At 36.3% G+C, this 20,873-nt stretch overlaps 2 protein-coding genes across 2 annotated transcripts in view; both read left to right on the top strand.

Annotated features, from left to right (window-relative positions):
- LOC126811063 (F-box/LRR-repeat protein 16) overlaps positions 1 to 14,527 on the top strand; it is a 56,377-nt gene extending 41,850 nt beyond the window's left edge. The window contains exons 2-3 of the mRNA XM_050536535.2: positions 5,872 to 6,017; positions 10,963 to 14,527. Coding sequence (XP_050392492.1) covers positions 5,872 to 6,017; positions 10,963 to 11,111 — 295 coding nt within the window. The 3' untranslated portion in view covers positions 11,112 to 14,527. The remainder of the gene's footprint in view (positions 1 to 5,871; positions 6,018 to 10,962) is intronic.
- Positions 14,528 to 16,799: 2,272 nt separating this feature from the next.
- On the top strand, positions 16,800 to 18,265 carry LOC126811638 (ubiquinone biosynthesis O-methyltransferase, mitochondrial). Its single transcript, XM_050537424.2, has one exon. The coding sequence runs from the start codon at positions 16,872 to 16,874 to the stop codon at positions 17,859 to 17,861; it is 990 nt and encodes a 329-aa protein (XP_050393381.1). The 5' UTR covers positions 16,800 to 16,871; the 3' UTR covers positions 17,862 to 18,265.
- Positions 18,266 to 20,873: the final 2,608 nt, after the last annotated feature.

Genomic DNA, 20,873 nt, shown 5'->3' with positions numbered 1-20,873 from the left:
TGTGTTTCTAGTCTTGTTATGTCTGTTATGATTGTATTGATTGGTTAATAAAATGAAAGCTAATGTAGGCGGTCATATAGGAGGTAAATTTTGTCCGACAGCGGCGTTTCCGCCTACCCTACATCGTTTTCCGACTGTTAAGAATTTGTATAGGCCCATGGGCTACATATGCTGTGAGGCCCTCACAAAAACAGTTAGACCTATGTGTTCTGAAAATTAGGGTGCACTTTTAGTACTGTATTGCTTTTAACCGTCATCATAATATAAATACAACAGTATATTAATTGAAAACTTTTTAAATAAGTAACACTGAGTACTTATACTTTGATTCAGCATTCACAAGAGAAGTAATTTAATCTGTGGAGGTCAACGATCTATCGGAGAATCATGGGCTACATCCATAAGTCCATGTGGACATTTTTTTTTTTGAAGCACCAAAATAGTAGTAATTTGTACTTGCTTTGATTCCGTGGCATTTAGTAATAATGTCTTGATAAATGGTTTTAATCGCATTTAGTAATTGAACTGCGCAAAAAACGCAGTCTTCTAAAATCTGTATTAGAAAATGGTGAACCATATGGGAAAATAATGATTACGGGTGTTCTGACAGTTCCTTTTGGGGGGGGGGGGTATACATGTATATTCAGTTGAAAATGTCTTTCCTATTGAAACCAGGATGCCAGGTCTTTAGACGTCTTCATCAAGACGCCATAGATAAAATACATGATATAATTAGATCAAGCAATTATCACTAATGATCATAATTAAATGTCCAGATCTGGATTCTACAGTCTTTTTATGTCAAAGCCGTTTTTAATGATCACAGAGTTCGTACCTTTCTGGATTTATTCGATAATCGATAACGCCTACATATAATTTAAAATACTGAAATACATCCACAGCTTTTACATATGTGATAGAATTGGGTAAACATTTAGATCTGACTGTTACCGTGGGTGTTAACAGGACTAAAAATGGAGTTCGTATATATTTATAGCAATTCGCTCTCTCCCCTTCCCACCATCCATCCCTTTTGCATGGAAATAGTGTTGACTTTTTGGTTGAAAACCGAAGAAGGGTATTTGGATTTGTATATTCTGTCCGGAAATAGAAAATAAAATTAAATATTAACTTATTGTGTATACTTTACCGACTTTAGCTCGCAAATGGATTTATCAACGAATTAACGAATGAAATAGACAGTATGGGATCATCTAATTAACATCGAATATAACTCACCCCTTATTGTTATGAAAGTTTTCCATGAGGAGTAAACTTCATAACATTGGTACTCTTGTAAATGTAATATTCCCAGTAGTTCTGTTGTCATTGAGGTAATAATGTCTTGACCCAACTGGTATGGTATCATGAAACTGAACAAACTTTTTACAGTCAGGCCATGAGTTTCCAAATTCTACTGCTAATCTCGCAAGTACGGAAGATAATGCATCAGTTTTAAAAATATATATAACGTTTAGGTCCATGCCTACATCGATCTTTTTTTAGCGGGATGTCTATGGGTGTAGTGAAGAAAAGTAAAGCAAAATTTTGAACTATATAAAAACAAAATGAAAAAGGATCTGTGTTTTAATCAGATTGTATTGGGAACGGTCAGACATATTCCCAGATGCTAAACGTGACCTTCATACCTTTAAGAATTTCTGCACATTCAAAACTAAAGAAGATGTAAATGAAGTTTTGCTAACCAACTGCCCGTGCATATTATTAATTAAGAAATTCAGTGTATAGTTTGAAAACACAAGGTGAACATATATAGGTCCCATATTACAAAATTTACATTTTCTTTACGGTATTGGTGATTTTTCTTCCGAGTTTTACGCTAAAACGTCGTACTAAATTATGGTAGGCTATAACTACTATTCGTAATTTCTAAAATTCGCCCCTTCAGAACGCGAAAGTCAAAAAATCGAAAAGTAGAAGTTACGGCAAACTGTGAGGCGACAGCACGCTACACAAGCCAAAATCGACTGGAAATAGGACATTAAGAAATAAACACACCGTGATAATAGCGCCCCTCGTTTTGTTCTTCTTTTTGACTTGCATTTTGTCTTGTGTATGCGTGATGTCGACTTTCGACTTAGTCATATTTTTTTTATTTATTCATGTCAGTCATATTTTTTATTTATTCATGTCAGTAAGAAGGCACCAACACGCATACCAGGCCAAAGTGCAACTCGAAAAGTAGAAATTAGGAAATTAACACACCGCGATATTAGCGACCTGTCATTTTGGCTTTCGCCTCGGAAATTGTTATAGTCTCTACATTCCAGGCCACATTTGAATACGTGTAATTTGCGTTAACAAAATGGCCTGTGTGATAGAGTCTATGGTAGTTATAGGCTTCTATACTAAACAATACAAAATATAGTAATTGAAAATTAATAAAGATTTTGAATCTGAACTTATTTTTGTGTTTAAGACATATTTATGTACAAACTGTCATAGAAATGTATCTACATGTATAATTAGCCTGTAATTACTTATGAAAGGGGGTATTTTGTAACAAAGGGAAATTCATGCATAATGATACGATATTAGGTCTGTTATATACAATTGTCAATTCTCTAGACCGTATGCATGCTTTGATTTTATATCTTAATTATACTGCCTGCTCTACCCTACCGGTCAGATCTAAAAACATTGACATTGACGAAATTTACCGGTGGCCTTAATATTTAGATCTAATTTGCTCTCTACCCGGGGGATCACGTGGCTAAGTGGTTAGACGCTAGCTCGCTAGCCTGGAGGTTGGGTGTTCGATCCCTGCATTGGCCGAGAAAGTTCATCAAGATTTTCCGGCGTGGTTCCCCCTTGTCAGTGATGCAGGTCGGAGGGCCTGACAAGGACAGCTGTCTAGTCCTTTGGATGAGACCAAAAACCAAGGTCCCGTGTATACATTGGAATGCACGTATAAATCCCTTGGCAGTTGGAATTCGATATAAGAGTAGGCGATAGTGCCGCTACCCGGGCAAAATTTCCCTCATAGAACACTGTATGGCGTATGCCCGTCTTCATTAGCCCAGTATAGGAGCAGAACTGACTTCATGGGAAATAACGTTGGCGGTTTGAGTAGGTTCCCGGTACCCCGAGCACAAGAATACTTTAGAATTTCGGCATACCCTATAACAGTGGGCCTGTCGTCTACCCGAGTCTCCGCCGACTAAGAGCGTACTCAGAATAGGATCTTAAAAGTAAACTGTCCTGTCAATAATAACACGAACACGACACATATCGGAGATTAAGGAAACCAATTAGTGATGAATACTGCAATTGGTGTTCAATGTTTGGGAATGTGTACGCCCTTGCGCATTGTGTTACAAGCGTGATGTCTACCTAAATAAGTTACTTTTCATTACAGAAATAGTATCGAATTCGTGTTATTACCAATTGGAAAAATGCCTCGCTGGACGTAGTCGAACTTTTCAAATCGCCATGAGAGACAATTGATAGAGAAATAGTTTTAAAGATGCATTTTGTAAGAGCTAAATCTGTCTAATGCAGATCTTTCGTTTGGCCTCAAATGTTATATCAATCATTAATTAGACATTTATTCACATGTCAAGCCCAAAATCAGCTCTCTAGAACATCGGATGGTTTTGTTTTCAACGGATTTAAACACGATTGCCAGTTAATAATTTAATTTAAAAAAAGGATAATCGGGACTTTGTTTATTATCGCAACAACGATAGCAATGACAATCGGGCCTTAACTCCGCTCAGAATGAAGTAATTTGACTGACATTTTCAATATATTTCTCTTTCCTTACCTATTTTTCACGTGTCAGCTCTTTATCTAAATCTTACATAATGCACCTTTAAGTTTTGTGTTTGAAACCCAACCCACTTAAAACAGCTTTACGGTGCCGTTAATATGTAATATAACATTCGCCTGGGTAAAATCTATGTTCCGTACTAATCATAAAAGAAAGGAATAGACTTCTTGATTGTGCTCTCATAAACCATTGAGGCACCAATTTATTGCAGCATAGTTTGTGCTGATCGTATCTTATGACCATGAATAATGGGTATTGCCATTCAAATTCGGTATTATACCAGGAGTAAGTTACAAGCCAATCTATGGACTGAAATGGGTTGAACATCTCGACGACATTTTTAATTGCCATGGTAAAGTGTGCAGGGCGGCGGATTTTGCTCGGTTAGCGACGTTTCTGCTGATTTTTCTTCCATTTACAGCTCTGCCATTGTTTCCTTTACGTGCGCGTCAAATAATGTACACCAGTTGTTGATTCAGTTCGATTGAATAATTAGTCCTACTCCCACAGGTACCACCCTGGAAAGTGAGAACGTGACATTTTTCTTGGTCCATGGACCATTTTGGTTGGGAATTCTGGTCCTCTGGAGTATATACGTATATAGTCAAGAGTGTTGTATCTTAAAATATTCTGTAATATTATTTGGGACCTTTATCAACCATTTCCAAGTAATAGCATGCCACTTGCCTTCATGTCTGGCATTTTAACGTGTTTTTGTTTTTCTTCACACTAGACCATTGTTCTAGAAACCCTTAGAGCCAAAGGAGCTTCATAATATAACAAATTTCAAAGAAAACCATTTTTAGCCACGAATAGGACTACAGAGCAATGTCCTGCCAATAATGAAAGCTATATAAACTCCTACATACATTGTTGAGTCAGAAATAATTTTCTTTTGATACTCTTACTTTTTCCCCGCCGGATATTTTAGCGTAAAGCATTGAATCCATGCTTAGACATACTTTTTAACTTTATTCTTGTTCGAAAGACAGCTAGTATATTTGACATTTAGATTAAAGAAGAGTTTCTTTTTTAATATAAAAAATAGATAATTTGTCATCTTCTTGAAGCTTATTCCAATTATTTTAGGATTAAGTTTCACATATGACTGCGAACCTCAGATTTTCTGAAACCAGTTAACAATTAAACTATAAAAAACTAATCAAAGATATACAATGTGAGTGATAATAAAATAAAGTCCCGTTGCGTTATTTTAGCGCAATATGAAACCCTTGCAAACTACGATGTTGTGAAAGTTGAACGCCTAATAGGAATTTCGGTTTCAAAATGGTTCAATACCGTTCAGTATTTACAAAGATATGTTGATTTGAAATTTCATCGATCTATGCCATTGAATCCAAGCCAGGAAGTTATCTAGCTATGGTATCTTGATTTTGTTTCCTTAATTAAATGTTACACAATCAATCTGAGTACATATTAGCTTGGATTAAGCTGTTGGAAATTTGATATTTTAGCGAAAAATGCAAACTATTGCAACGTTTCTTAAAAGGGGCATTTTGTAAGATTTATATATAAAGAGCTGTCTGTTCTCGCCATAATATTTCAAAAATAGATAACGCAAAATAAATATATTGAAAATTTCATTCAGATTACTTTATTTTGAGCGAAGGTATGAATGGTTGTAGTTTTGACAAGATGTGTGCGTTGATCGTATTACCATACTGTTCATTCGAGTCTTAGCCTCGCTTCTCCGTTTATAAATCAAATCATTAAATGCCTGAACCGTTCTAATCTACTTACAATAGAAAGATTCGAGAGTTGATTATGGTCTTGTCATGTTAATAGATGTCTAATTAATAATTCATATATAACATTTAAGGCCCAAAGAAAGACCCGCAACAGGTGCCCGTTTAAAAACAAAGAGAGGCCAACTGTCGTCTAACCATATTGAAATTTACTTATTTTGAACCACGATTCGATTTATTTTTATTTTAGAGATATAACCTTAACTAAGAAGTTATCTTATAAAATATCCACTGTCGTCCAACTCTGTACATATTGAATTTATCTTATTTTGAATCACGTGACTAAATGGTTTTTTTTCCTTTTTTTTATAGATGTAACCATATCACAGATATCGGAATCGGCTACATCTCGACGATGACATCATTACAGAGATTATATTTGCGATGGAGTCAGATACGAGATTTTGGATTACAACATCTTTATTCCATGAGGAGTCTAGTTATTCTCTCTTTAGCAGGTAAGCATTTGTTGTATCATGATCGTGTGTGTGTGGGGGGGGGGGGGCGAATGGTTAGCGCGTGTGTGTTTTATCATAAGGTCTATCATTTAGTCAACTGGCTTGGTTTCGATTCCCCGGTAGTACGTGACAAGGACAAGGAGTAGGGTCGCTTGTCCAACCTCGTGGGTTTACTCCGGGGCCCCCGGTTTCCCCCCACTGCTAAAAACCCCTACGCACAAGCGAATTATTGAAATAAACCCCATCTCTCTCTCACTCTCATGACCGGTAGCATTATCTTTTAATCAATGACCTAACTGATGTTCAATGCCCCACGGAAAATAAACTTATAGACATAAATGCCACAATACAGGTCTCTGTTTTGCGTTTCAGCCATTGTTCCAGTCGGGGCAGAACAGCAGGACGTTAAACCCCATTTCATTTCATTTCAGCCATTGTTATCTGAGCGCTTGCATTTCCCCCACGTTGTACGACAACGTTAGCCCTGACCTACGTTTCTGTAACAACCGGGCTAATGAGGACGGGCATGTGCCATGCAGTATGATTACATTTTGTTAAACGGCCTTGATAGTAGAATTATGTCTTATATCGTCCATGGGATTTTTCTTGGTAGTTTCCATAATTTATAATTTCTCAGCAATAGTATATCACTAATCGCACATATCTAGGATAGTATGGGAGTCACGGTGGCCAGTGAGGTAACGGTTTCACCTGGGTTCGCTCCCGGTGTTGGTCGCAGTTATTTTATATAGTCACCTTATATACATTTGGTATATTTAAATAATGTGCAATACAGTCAGCGGTAGACTCATATGGAACTATTATTAAATAGAACAAATAATACTAAGTAGAACAAAAATACTAATACTAAGTAGAACAATTAATAATACTAAGTGGAACAAAATAATAATAAATAAAATAGAAAAATATGTAAACAAATTTAAGAAATATAACGCCAAATCCAGGATTTATAAGAATAATAAACATCCGAGTTGTTGAAAATGAAACGCCTTCTAGCGGATTGTTTTATAAAGACAATGGGACAATGAAGTAACACAACAAAAGAATTCTCAGATGTTATATTCGTGAAGCGTATATAGATATACTGCTGGTGCTTTTTCACCCAAGTAAAATAGAAACAAATATGTAAACAAATATAAGAAATGCAACGCCAAATCAATGATTTATACGAATAACAAACATGCCGGATTATTGAAAAGTCTTTATCAGGGTCCTTTACGCCGCTGCCTGAGCATAGAGACGACCATAACATTAATGCTCACGCTCTCGTCAGATCTTATTCTGTTCTGGCTGGTAGCCTACCGAAAAGGAAACAGATGGTATATATGAATACATGAAAAATAATAGATCAAACTAAGGAACTACTTTTAGCAGTTGCATAGTCTATTACTCGTTCTGCTCAAACTGACTAATAGGATTTACATTATAATAATTATGATTTTATACCTGCCTCTGGGATAGAACGGTATTTAATACGTTCATTACTCGAGGCAACGACCATGCAATATGCAACCAATAATATCAAAACAGCAATTAGAAGTGCCGTGATTAGCTATATAATGAATCAATCAGTATACGTTCAACCGAGCAGATTTTTAGATCTCAGAAAATTTACTCTCTAGAATGCCGACAGACATATTGGGATATTCGATTTCTAATTAATGATGATATGATATATATCTTGGTGTACAAGTAGGGATTTACAATATAAAACTATGTGAATTATTGACGATGAATGAAAAGCTTGCAGCACATTCTATAACCCTATAATAGATTAATTGACTGGCTTGGCGCTGACTTTTTCTCACCTCTAGCAATTAATTCAAAATCTTTCTCCATTTTTATCTAATTGAACAGCTAAATATGTCATATTCCTCGAGAATTAATTAAATATTAGTAGTAATACCACTGTGGGACATCTTTATTACCTTTTCGTCTGGTTATTCCCCTCGGCAATCGCGACTTCAGAGCGCTATATATATAAAGGGCGGGACAATTTACTACATGCTTGTCATTACTCGTTTACTAATCCATTTCTACAGACTGTTCAGAGTCATAATTGGAGTTTAAACCGAAGGAAATCAATGCATTTCTTTGATGTACAACTAAGAGCTTTCATACAAACATTCAAGTCTAATTATAGAAGTAGAAATACTCGAATGATACGCGTATTAACACAAAATTATAGACCGGTAGCAAAAAGAACACGCAGACGACACACGTTCATGTAACGGTAATTGAATATTTTGTATCTGGCGGTTTGCATTATCGATTCCAGAGAAATTTCTTCACTAGAACTGTAGACTAGTCTACAAGCAGAAAATTCAGACAAACTTAAAAGCCAAATCTTCTCCAGTGATCAGCGTCCTCATCATTAAAAGAAGCTTATAACATCGTTAAAATCTTCTCTTTCTGTCTAATTTGGCTATAGTAAAAACAATTTAGATTGGCATCCATCCACTCATAGAGCAGGAATGTATTAAGTAGACTGGTGTTGAAATTTTAAAGTGATTTAAACCAAGATTAGATATTTGTTAATTTAAACGAGATTTCATTTCCTTTTCATATTAAAACTTTTTTTAAAAAAGAAAACTTAAACTCCCCTTTACTCTTTAAGGAAGACGTGTCTTGTAACTGGCATTTAAATTAGAAATATCAACGTCTGGTTAGGTCCTAAATTGCCTTCTCTTTCAGTCTAGAATAATGTGTATTTCCATGTGTCTGATGTGTATAGTATACGTTAAGTGATGGTTATAACGGAGCCATTTCAAGTACTATCAAACGATTCATAAGAGTAAAGATTTTTTCTTATCGTAAAACATTCTACATGTTAAATTAATGAACCAAATAACGTCTACTCAACGGTAAGATATCTACCAATTTTCGCGGAAGAAACGAAAGCAAATCGATTAGTGAAGTGTTTAGAATCTCTATCCTATATAAGTTTTTTCTCTGTATTCGTAAGAAGTCTTGGCATTCTAATTGTGAACGTGCTCGAGCATTCGTAACATGATCCAATCAAATTAATCAATGAACATGGGGCTCTTTTGTATTATTCGGACTGAAATGGGGTATTTCAATTCTATAGTAGAACGGTCAACTACAGCTGGATGATGGAGAACAATTGAAATGTCCGTTCTTTAGCTTTGATTATCCAACCAAAAGAAATACCATTAAGGTTGTTGATCAAAATAAGACACGGTTAATTTGTCTGGTACTCTTACTTCACGGACATTTAATTAAATGTATTTGGAAGATTTCAAAAACAGAGGAAAATTCGGGGCCGGATTAAGCGTGTCTGTGGCCCCTAGCAGAAACTGTCATGGGTGCCCTTCCACTCAACTGGACTTGTGCGACAATTCCTGTGCATGCCTTGTCTAGCTGCGAAAATTGTATGTCCCCTTTGTTAAAATCTACTGTAACATATGACATATTTATTTATTTAGAACTAATTTGGGGGTCCCTTGACCGACAGCCCAATCAGCACCCGTTTTATCCGGTCCTAGAGGACGATTCATTTAATAATTACCATTAAGAACGTGGGATTGCTTTTAAATGCTGATATCAGAATGTTGGCTCAGTTATGACGTTCTTTTTTATGCGTCCCCCTATGGTTTTTTTTGGTGCTGCCAACTTGCGGCTTTAACCGAGATAATGACACTTGGGTAAAACAATAAAATGAAATGAAATGGGTTTAACGTTCTCTTCTACACCAATCAGGCATACCACGAAGGACGTTTTACCCGGACATTTAGGTAAAGACTACTGTATCAATGCGACAGTAGCGGAGCTTGTTTTTTAAACCAAAGACAATGGCGAAGGGCACATGAAGTAAAATGGATTTTTCGCCGAGTGGAGTGAAGCACGAAGTTTCTTGTGACATTACAATCGTTTCCTCCAATTTACATAACATGACATGCAAGAGAGGCCCTAGGCTATTCCACTTAAGATGCCCCTACCAATTCCCCATTCTTATGACTAGAGAAAGATGAAAGAAGTGTGTTTTAAAAACAATTTAATGAGCTCAGTCGCGGATGATGACATGTTTAAGATTAAACTGCTTATAACAGTGTAAAAAATATTATACACCATGGCCGGGAGACCCTTAGATCTCGGGGCCATGGGCTTCTGTCTGATAGATAAGCCTGTAGGTAAATCCGACACTGGATGTAAATCAACCAAGCATGGTTTAAGGAATAGCGGTAAAGATTAAAGCACATCTAAGGACTATGGAATTTATAACATACATCTATTATGCAGTATGTACTACTTTACCTTTTTACGTTGTTGGCAATTGTAGATGTCATGAAAACTAGTTAGATGACTTTTATTCTCAGAATAAGCAAGAAAAAATATGATACAGAAATTGTGATGCAATCTGAAATGATTCATCCATCTGACGTATTCCGAGTAGATAAATTGGATGGAAAAAGAAGTTATAGCAATTACAGTGCCGTGCTATTTTTCCCCAATTTTGTTACTAATACAGGGCTATAACTCGTCCTTGTAAATGATGCCAACACATACATCGTTTTTGTTGTACGTTTGTTAACACGAACGGTAAATTGGTAAGTGGAACCCATTACAAAACATAAGATGAAATTTTATTTTACTAAAAGATTCAGTAAAGACAGCATACAATATATATATAAACATGAACATAAATAGTTACATCCATGTATTGCAATGGGGTTTAACGCCCTATACATTTCTGCACCGACCGGGATAATGATAATGGGCATACACCAGCGCTACGGTCTACTTTTATTTCAAACTACTGTCAAAGGTTATTTTACACGTGCACACCAACGTGTACACGGGATTGCGGTTTTTAGTTCCAACCGAACAACTAGACCCTCAATCCTGCATCGACTGACAAGATGTATTCATATATTATCATGAATTCTACCTTTATGTTTTTCAGGTTGTGTCCACATAACACCCAATGGTTTATATGGTTTAACCAGACTTTACCAGTTACAGGAACTCGAACTCACCAATACACCTTCTGCTACTAAAGGTGTTGGACATTTTCTTCGTGAAAATTTACCTCGGTGTATTGTTTTAGAATAACATACGACGGTTGAATGGCTTCATCTCCACTTTTGAGCCCATATAAAACGAGAACATATTCTACAATGGCGCACTTTCGGTAAAAGACAATTTACTTTGACCAGACCTGTTGTGATTTACCAAGATTTTCTTTGGGGCATTGCGTGATGAATAAACAACTGACATTCTTTTAAAATAGTTTGTGACAAATAAACCTTTTTATGTGTGATTTTCAAAGACAAATGGGCGCTGGGCCGCAACCCTTTTTTCATGTTCAACTTAACAAATACTCATATTCATTTTCGTAATTGATCCTTTGTGTAGAATACAAAAGCACCAAAACATCGGATCAACTCAAGTTCTGTGTTTTAGCGGCATTTTTTTTAGCTTCAGCTACAACTGTTTTACACTAGGCTTGTTCGATTTTTTTCGAGTTTTCCCTCCTTTGGTGTCATTTCTTTCATTTGGAGTGAGTCTGTATCACTACAGACAATGCTATGGACGCTACACAGTAGTTATGGCTTAAGTTAAGGCATAAAATACACATTAGTTGGGTTGCGTACAACCACCCAAAACCTATTATTTGGGCTGTGTTGATGTAATACCGTAAAAAGTTATCTGAATTGTACATTTTCGACCAGTGCTAGAAACTGTTGAGCAAAACTTAAGTTTAGCTAGAAAAAAGGGGCCCATGTTCTATAATATTGATTTTGACCAAACATATTCCTAAGTTCTTATTAAATGTTCTGTGACTTTCATTCCCCTTAACGTTACTGTTCGAGGCTCAATCAAACCACTATAGATATATGAATATTATATGTGTTATATTTATATTGTTAGTATAAATGTTGTTTATTAATTTATTATGTTTTACTGAGTTTTAAAGTCATGTGTGATAGACAAGTCTATAGACAATTACAACCAGGCTATTTTCAGTAGGTTCTCGATTAGATTGTAAATATTTAACTTTTTGTGGAGGTTTAGTAGCATAATGAAATGTGATTTTAGGTTGTATGCACCTGGCTTAATTTTTTTCTTTTTGTTGCCTAAACCATACTTTTTTTTCAAATATGCATTGCTTAAGTTGTACTATATTGAAATATTCAAGCTGGAAATCATACCTTATGGAATGTTCTTGCTGAAGTCATATTTGACAGGTATTAAAATTTTAAGCTACAGTCATACTTATGGAATGTACTAGCTAAAGCTATACTTTTCTGCTACTGAAATATTCCTACCTGAAATCATACTTTATGGAATGCCCTAGCTGAAGTCATATTTTACCGGTATTGAAATGTTCAAGCTAAAGTCATACTTTATGGAATGTCCTATAGCTTAAGTTATACTTTATTGTTACTGATATATTCAAGCTAAATTCATACTTTACAGCATTTCCTAGCTTAAGTCATACTTTAAGGAATTTCCTAGCTGAAATCATACTTTTTGAAATTTCTTAGCTGTATGGAATTTCCTAGCTGAAGTCATATTTTACCCCTATTGAAATATTCAAGCTAAAGTCATGGAATTTCCTAGCTGAAGTCATACCGATAAGTCATACTTTATTTAACATTCAAGCTAAAGTCATACTTTATGTAGCATTCAAGCTAAAGTCATACTTTATGTGACAGTCAAGCTTAAGTCATCCTTTATGTAGCATTTAAGCTAAAGTCATACTTTATGTAATATTAATATTCAAGCTAAGGTTATACTTTATGGAATGTTCAAGCTAAGGTCATACTTATGTCTTATGTAATACTCAAGCTAAAGTCATACTTTATTGTATAGTAAAGCTAAAGTTATACTTTATGGAGATATTCAAGCTAATGTCATACTTTATGGAGATATTTAAGTAAGTCATACTTTATGGACATATTCAAGCTAAAGTCACACTAAATTATTCAGGGCCAATTCTTGATTGGGAGGGGGGTGGGGTGGTCGCTACCATCCTAGGACTTTAGGCAAGGGCCCAAAGTTGTGGACACTCTAGAGGTCACAATACGATTTTGATGATACTGGCAATGTATGTTTATACCCTGTCACCATTACACCATAATTGCGTCCGAGTTCAAATGTCGCGAAAATCGGACCGAAACTGCCCAGCAAAATGGCCGCTACCCGTAAAAGCATGCATTACCCAGGTTGTGGGCCATCCAGAGGTTAGAATTTCATCCAGTTTTGATATATCCCAAATGTCTGGGTTCCTTTCGATATTGGCGCGTATTGGGCTTTAACTTTCTGAATTAATGTCCCTCATTGTACGAAATATCACGTTTTTAGTTTGTGGACTCTCTACAGGTCACCAATTTTATCTTATTTTCAAAACCGTTCAAATATATCACCGTTACATCATAGTTATGGTTGAGTCCGAATTTCCGAATCTCCCCTTTACGCAAATAGTATAAAAGCATGTAATGACAAAGTTGTGGACCATCTAGAGGTCAGACTTTTTATCCGATTTAGATGAACTTAAATCGAGTATCACTAGCTCTTTGATGAGTTCAGTTTTGGTGCCCATGTGAAAGAGCTTTATTGAACGTCCGCGTTGTATCATAAGGTTTGTCATTGAGTCAGCTGGCGTGGTTTCGATTCCCTGGTTGTACATGACAAGGAGTAGGGTCGCCCGTCTGCAGCTTCGTGGGTTTTCTCCGGGCCCTCCCACTGCTAAAAACCCCTACGTGCAAGCGGATAATTGAAATAAAATTTGACCATATTTTAGTCCCTAAATGACCTAGTTTGTGTCGAGTGGACGTTAAACCCCATCTCTCTCTCTCTCTCTCTGTGTTCGGGATTTTGATAAATAAATAGCCAATTGAATCACATGAAAGATGTTTTGTTTAAAATTTTAAAACTAAAAATTTTTGAACTTGAAGCTTTTAAACGATGCAACCATGTACTTTTGGTTTTTGAATTAATCTTTTTCCTGAAGAAATAATAAAAATTTTAACAGGTGTAACAAAAAATTAAATTGGTATGGTCTTCATTAGTAATGTAATTTTTACTTTCTTATTATCTGGTAACTATAATAAGTGTTTCTAGTCATAATCTTTTGTGCTTTAAATAATTTTACAACACTGTATTTTTCTCTTCTTAAACATAAAAAAATACTTGCCTTAAGAAACAGGTTAAAGAAAAGTTAACTTAGTCAGTATGTAAATATATTTTTTCTTATAAACATGTAAAAACTAGTCATATCAAGTAATTGTATTTTTTTGTCAGTAATGCACCATATTTAAAATGGAAGTTAATGTGCATTAATTAGACTGGTGTACATAAGAGCAATATACGATATGAAGAACTACTGAATATGATGTAAAAAACCATAACTGTAATGTGAAAAAAATACCCTGAAGATGGAAACTTGGAAATATTGTTTATGTTCATGTAATTACTTATTTACAAATAAATGAAAAATAAACATGTCAATAGCACTAATTAAAGATTTAGAGTTTAAACGCTGCCCTGGCACTTTGGTGTACATTTTTGATGAGGGCAGAGTTCAACCACTGCCCCTAGCAATCTGGTGTACATTTGGGATGAGGGCCTAGTTCAACCGCTGCCCTTATACCCTGGTGTACTTGTTGAATGAGGGCATAGTTCAACCACTGTCCCTGACAATCTGGTGTACAGTTGAGATGAAAGCTTAGTTCAGCTGCTGCCCTTGATGCTTATGTTCAACTGCCGCTCTTGCACTCTGATGTATATTTGCGACGAGGGCATAGTTCAACAACTGTCCCTGACAATCTGGTGTACATTTGGGATGTGGGGGCATAGGTTAACCGCTGTCCTGGGACACTGTTGTACATGGGACTGGATGTATCCAAAGCTGACCTGGGGCACTGCAGTACATTTTGAATTGGTAATTATGGTTCAAAGCTGCTGTCCTGACGCACTGGTGTACATTTTGGATTGAGTGTATTGCAACTGCGGCTCTGGACACATTGTTGTACATTTGAGATTAGGGGTAGTTCAATCACTGCCCTGACACATTGGTGCACCTCTGGGACTGAGTGTAGTTCAGTCACTGCCCTGACACATTGGCGTAGCTCTGGGTTTAGGTGTATTTCAATCAATGTCCTGACACACGGTGGTGTGTTGGATGGCCGAATGGTTAGCACGTGCGGGCTGTATCGTAAGATCTGTCATTGAGTCAGCTGACGTGGTTTCGATTACCCGGTTGTACTTGCCAAGGAGTAGGGTTGCCTGTCCAACCTCGTGGGTTTTCTCCGGGTCCTGCACTGCTTAAAACCCCTACGCGCAAGCGAATTTTGAAATAAAATTGAACCATATGTTTAATCCCGAAATGACCTATTTTGTGTCGAGTGGACGTTAAACCCATTCTCTCTTCAGCTCTGTCCCGGCACATTGGAGTAGGACATCTGACCTGGTACATCAGTGTACAGTTTGTCATTCTACTTCCACCCTTGGCGTGAGCTTGTTTTCATTTGGAGAAAAGTCTGTATCACTACAGTCCTATGATTTTACAGCACACCGGACACTTGATGTGTTGATTTCTTTCGTGAGGTGAGTATATGATTGACATTTAATATTTCAGGTCCACAGATAAAGATAAAGCCGATTTATCGACATTTTTTTCCAAAATGAAACTAAAATTTGTAAACAAACTGACTTCCGCTAAATATTTCAAAATGAAATGGGTACACATCGCGACTGTGTATGTGGTAATTAAGGAATTAACATTTATAATATGCATTGGGTCACTGTGACGTCACGGTTATCTCCACAAACTTAGACACCCATATCTCAGACAGTGAAGTAGATTAATTAACACAATCTCCATAGATATAATGGAACAGTCGGCTAAATCTAGTTGTTAAGGCCAGCTCAATTTTTGTCAAGGTCGCTGAGATGTAAATAAGGTTAGGGCACGTGATTGGTGGCGAGATTGTAGGTTAGGGTTAGGGTACGCACTGGGGTTAGGTCCAGGGTTAGGGTTTGGATTAGCGCTAGCCTTGTTTACATCTCGTGACCTATGACGAAAAATTGAGCTGGCCTTATCATTTAGCACTAACCTGGAACAGCTTCCTGAAATGAAATGAAATGGAGTTTAACGCCCTACTGTTCTGTTCCGAACTGGGCTAATGAAGACGGACATACGCCATACAGTGTGCTATGAGGGAAATTTTGCCCGACTCTTATATCGAATTCCAACTGTCAAGGGATCTTTTACGTGCACGCCAATGTGTACAGTACACGGGACCTCGTTTTTTTTGTCCCATCCGAACGACTAGACAGCTGCCCTTGTCAGGCCCTCCGGGAACAGCCTCCTGATTTGTGTACTCACTCAGTTAATCACGGGATGTGTTTATTGGAAAATATTTGACGTCTGTGCTCATTGAAAATCGCTACATAATGTTGAATGAATACAGAATAGGTTTAGTTTGTTAGTTTTGTGTCTCCAATCTTGTAAAGTAATTAAAACAATGTTTTTAAATTATTTCCTTTATGATATGTTTTGAAATTATTTTCTTTAATTTTATAAATCTTTTACTCAAATAAAAACATAAGGCACAGTTGAAAAGTTTCTTTTGTTTTGTGTTGGGTATATAAAACGCTGCATCAGGTATGCATTATGTCAGTATGATACTATGATAGCTCAATGACGTCTATAAATAGACGTCTATTGGTATGGCTGGATAAAGCATCAAACGGAAAGTAGAGATTCGCGCATGCGCGTTGATAGCAAGGTGAACTCTGCTACTAACATCTACATGCAGGTCTTTCTAAACACTCATACAGTGTAGGCCTACATTTTCCAGGAAAATGAATAATATAAAGTATTCCAATAGGCTCATTATATTTCTCTGCAATAGATTGTGTAGGAAGACCGCTTATCCTTTTCGTGAAGAACACGTAGATCTATATTGGCGAAAAGCGTCATTTTCCTTCAGGCACTTCCATACAACAAGTCAAACTCAAAGGTTGGATTTAGATGACAAACCAAAAGTGAAAAGACCAAGAGCACAAACAACAATAGATGAAGAAGAAATTAAAAGGTTTTCAGCATTAGCTCAACTCTGGTGGGATGAAGAAGGTGAATTCAATGCATTGCATACCATGAATGAATTACGTGTTCCATTAATTGTAAATGCTTTAATTGAACAAAAACAAAAAACTGGTGCTGAATCTCATCGGTTTAAAGCTCATAGTCAACTAGAAGGTTTTAAGATATTAGATGTTGGCAGTGGTGGAGGTATATTATCAGAGCCTTTAGCAAGATTAGGAGCTTTTGTTATAGGTGTTGATGCTTCAGAAGAAAATATTAAAATAGCCCAAGCTCATGTCATTCGAAATGAAGAATTGGCTTGTAATATTAAATATATCTGTGCTACTGTGGAAGATTTAATTGAGTCAGAAGAAAGGTCATTTGACTGTGTGATTGCATCAGAAGTAGTTGAACATGTACTGGATACATCAATGTTTATAAAAGCATGTTGTAAACTTGTCAAGCCTGGTGGATCAATGTTCCTGACTACATTAAATCGAACCAACCTATCCTATCTATTAGGTGTTGTAGCAGCTGAACGATTATTACGGATAGTAGAACCTGGTACACATGACTGGAATAAATTTATATCACCTCAAGATTTACAATATCTTCTAGATCAGAATGGTTTTTCCACAAGATTGGTGCATGGTATGATGTTTAATCCTATAACTAAAAGATGGAGCTGGACAGAGAATACTAGTATTAACTATGCAATGCATGCTGTATGTACAGATAAAGCTCTACAGGAAGATGGACAAACATGATAAATAGTTTTAACTATGCACCATCACCTGAAAACAGAACTTGACATTAAAACTGCTACATTAAAAACAGAAAAAAAGGTACACAACACGTTGTACGTGATGGTTAGTCTACCTCTACAACAGAAAGCAGACTTGCACACACTGGAGATGCCTCATCACTGCATGCTCTGGCAAGTCCATTACTGTTGGTGACTTGTCACAATATCAGCGGACATGTCTTTCCCCAAGAAGATGCCAAAGTCGAGTTTCTCAGAGTACACTATGTAAGAGAGCAAAAGAGGAAACTACCCAGATGCACACACTCAATGCTATAATATTATATGTGATTGTGTCATATGTGACTGTGTCATAAAAAATACAAATTAATTATATATCAATAATATCAGTAAAAAATTTATCTTGTCTTTCTGTTGGACTATTATTTAGTAAAGGTAACAGCATCTCAATATGCTGTGCACCCAACCATAAATATTGTTTTTTTAAGGCAGTGGTTCTCAACCTTTTTTTGCCAATGGCACACCTTTGACCACATGACAAAATAGTGGCACACCTGGCTATATATATATATGAAAAATATATAATCGTAGACAAGAGACTGTCATAGACACATAGAATGACTGAAACTAAATAAAGAAAAACACACAATGAACTTACCAGTAAACACCAGTGAATACTTAATTGGGATCACACGGTTTTTCGCATTTTCTTAGTGTGCCGTTCACGGCACACTGGTTGAGAATCGCTGTTTTAAGGTGTCTAAGTGTTGTGAGGATACCTGATGTCATTGCCGTTTGAGGGGATTAAGAATGTTTTCGATAATTGGCAAAGTCGTTTTTACGGAAGGATAGGTATATATATTTCTAAGCGACGTAAGAGTGACGATGGCTCAATTAATTTTAATCAGATTGGTGTGAACTTACTGAAAAGTGTATATAGTAACCATTGGCAATAAGTACATAAAAGTTTGTTAGGTTATGCAACACGGCCGATTAACCAAATTCAACTCTTAATTCAGACATAAATCTAAGATATCTAACTCTTTTGAAGTTTTATTAAATATTAATTTTCAATAATCCCGGCTCAAGAAAAATACAAACAGACATGATCTATTCTTGTCTACTCTCTCCATCTGCATCAGCTATTCATCAAGCAGCTACACATATCTACCGGCCTGTCCAGCTACTCTTTAATTAAGTGTTGCCGACCCCCCTCCCCCATCTCGTTTACTCTCTCCGACCTACTGGCTTGTCATGCCTCTGCTACACTTTTAAGGGAGTGTTGCTGACACCCCACCCCCTCTCCGCCTCTAGTCTTTTGTCAACGATTTAATACATGTACATACAAACAATATAAGTAATATAAGACAAATCACCAGTAATTATATGATTTGTTTATAACCACCGGTACATCATCAGTATATTTGGAGAATATTATTAATAAGACTATCAATCAATATACATCAATTAGGTTACCAGGACTATCTCTTGTGACATATATTTCTACTAGAGAGAACTCAATAATAATAAAAACATCACTATTGCTTGAGTAAAAAACATACGCTTCTTCCGGGTACAGTTAAAGTAGCTAGGTCTCTAACTCAATATCATCCAAAATCTTCGACATTGAAAACACGAATTATTTGTCAATTTAAATCAACATTGATGTTGTGATCTTACGGGGAAAAGATGGGCTTCTGATATCCAATAATTAAAACAAAATAAACATTTTACCGTTGGTACAAGAATCGTGTACCATGGTGCATTTCAGCACCATTTTTAACAAGGGACTCGTAGAAAGAGGCTAGATATATTCCACAAGTCATGTCAAACGGTGACGTCATATTCTTATCTGGAGAGCATGCGCAATAAATACTGTCAGTTTAGAGTGGAATAACCAGACGCTAGAGATTGCTATTGGATTGAGACTTCTGGCGTATTTCGCCAAATATAACTGATTTGAAATTGCAGTAAAAACAGAAACGATTGAATGTAAATCAGTTTATATACATTCACATTACATTATTATATCTGTTGTGACCCATTTGTGTCAATTTCTAGATCCAAAATATTAGCGATTTAGCTCCTTTAAAAAGGGTGTAGATTAAAAGACATTACAAAGGACACAAATTCTGCCAGAGATCCTCTCAGGTAAATTAGTTTATTTTTAGTATTCCCAGGTCTGCAGTAATTTTACTATTTCGTACATTACACCAGAAGCTAATTAAAGTGGCATTATGGAGGATTAGACAAAGAGCTGACAGTTCTCGCTGTAATAGTTTAAAAATAGATAATGTAAAGAGAATATACTGAAAACAAATTTGTCAAATTACTCTACTCTAAGCCGAGAAAACCAAATTTAAAAAACACTGTAGACTCGGTTGTTATTAGCCCTGTTTACATTTGGCCGTGATAAGCGTGCCGTTCTGGGCACGGTACCAGGCTGCGATAAATTTCAAGAAATTGACCCGTTTACATTTCTCTAAAATAACCGGTCTCAGAACCGTGCCAAGAACGCCAAATGTGGAACTCTTCACAGAAAAGTTAATTTCAATCCCTATATAAATTACCCAGATGAAAACAATTATGATGGTGGATTTAGTTTGAGCAGCCATTTTGATAGAACTGATGACAGAACTGTCAAAGTTTGCGGGGAAAAAAGGTCAAGGTTCGTATTGCGTATGCGCAGTTATCCGTACTTAAACCATACACAGACTGGATAGTGTTTACACTAAGAAAATTTAACCGCGCCATGGCTGGTACCATGCCGAGACCACCTCATTTCAGTGGGCCAGATTGGCACGGTACTCAGTACGGCACGCTTATGTTTGACCCATTTACACTACAAAAAAATTAACCGTGCCGTGCAAGGTACCGTTCCTGGCACACTTAAAATTTGTAATGTAAACAGGGTTATTGTTACCGTTGTTATGATAATAAACAGTCTTGATTATCCATTTTTATGGTTAATCATATACAGCCGTTGAATCGCAGATCAGATTCAAATCTGTTTAAA

The sequence above is a fragment of the Patella vulgata genome, chromosome 2 (genome assembly GCF_932274485.2).
Source record: "Patella vulgata chromosome 2, xgPatVulg1.2, whole genome shotgun sequence".
Lineage (NCBI taxonomy): Eukaryota > Metazoa > Mollusca > Gastropoda > Patellidae > Patella > Patella vulgata.
Note: the sequence above shows the minus strand (reverse complement) of the source record. Positions and strands in the feature narration are given on the sequence as shown.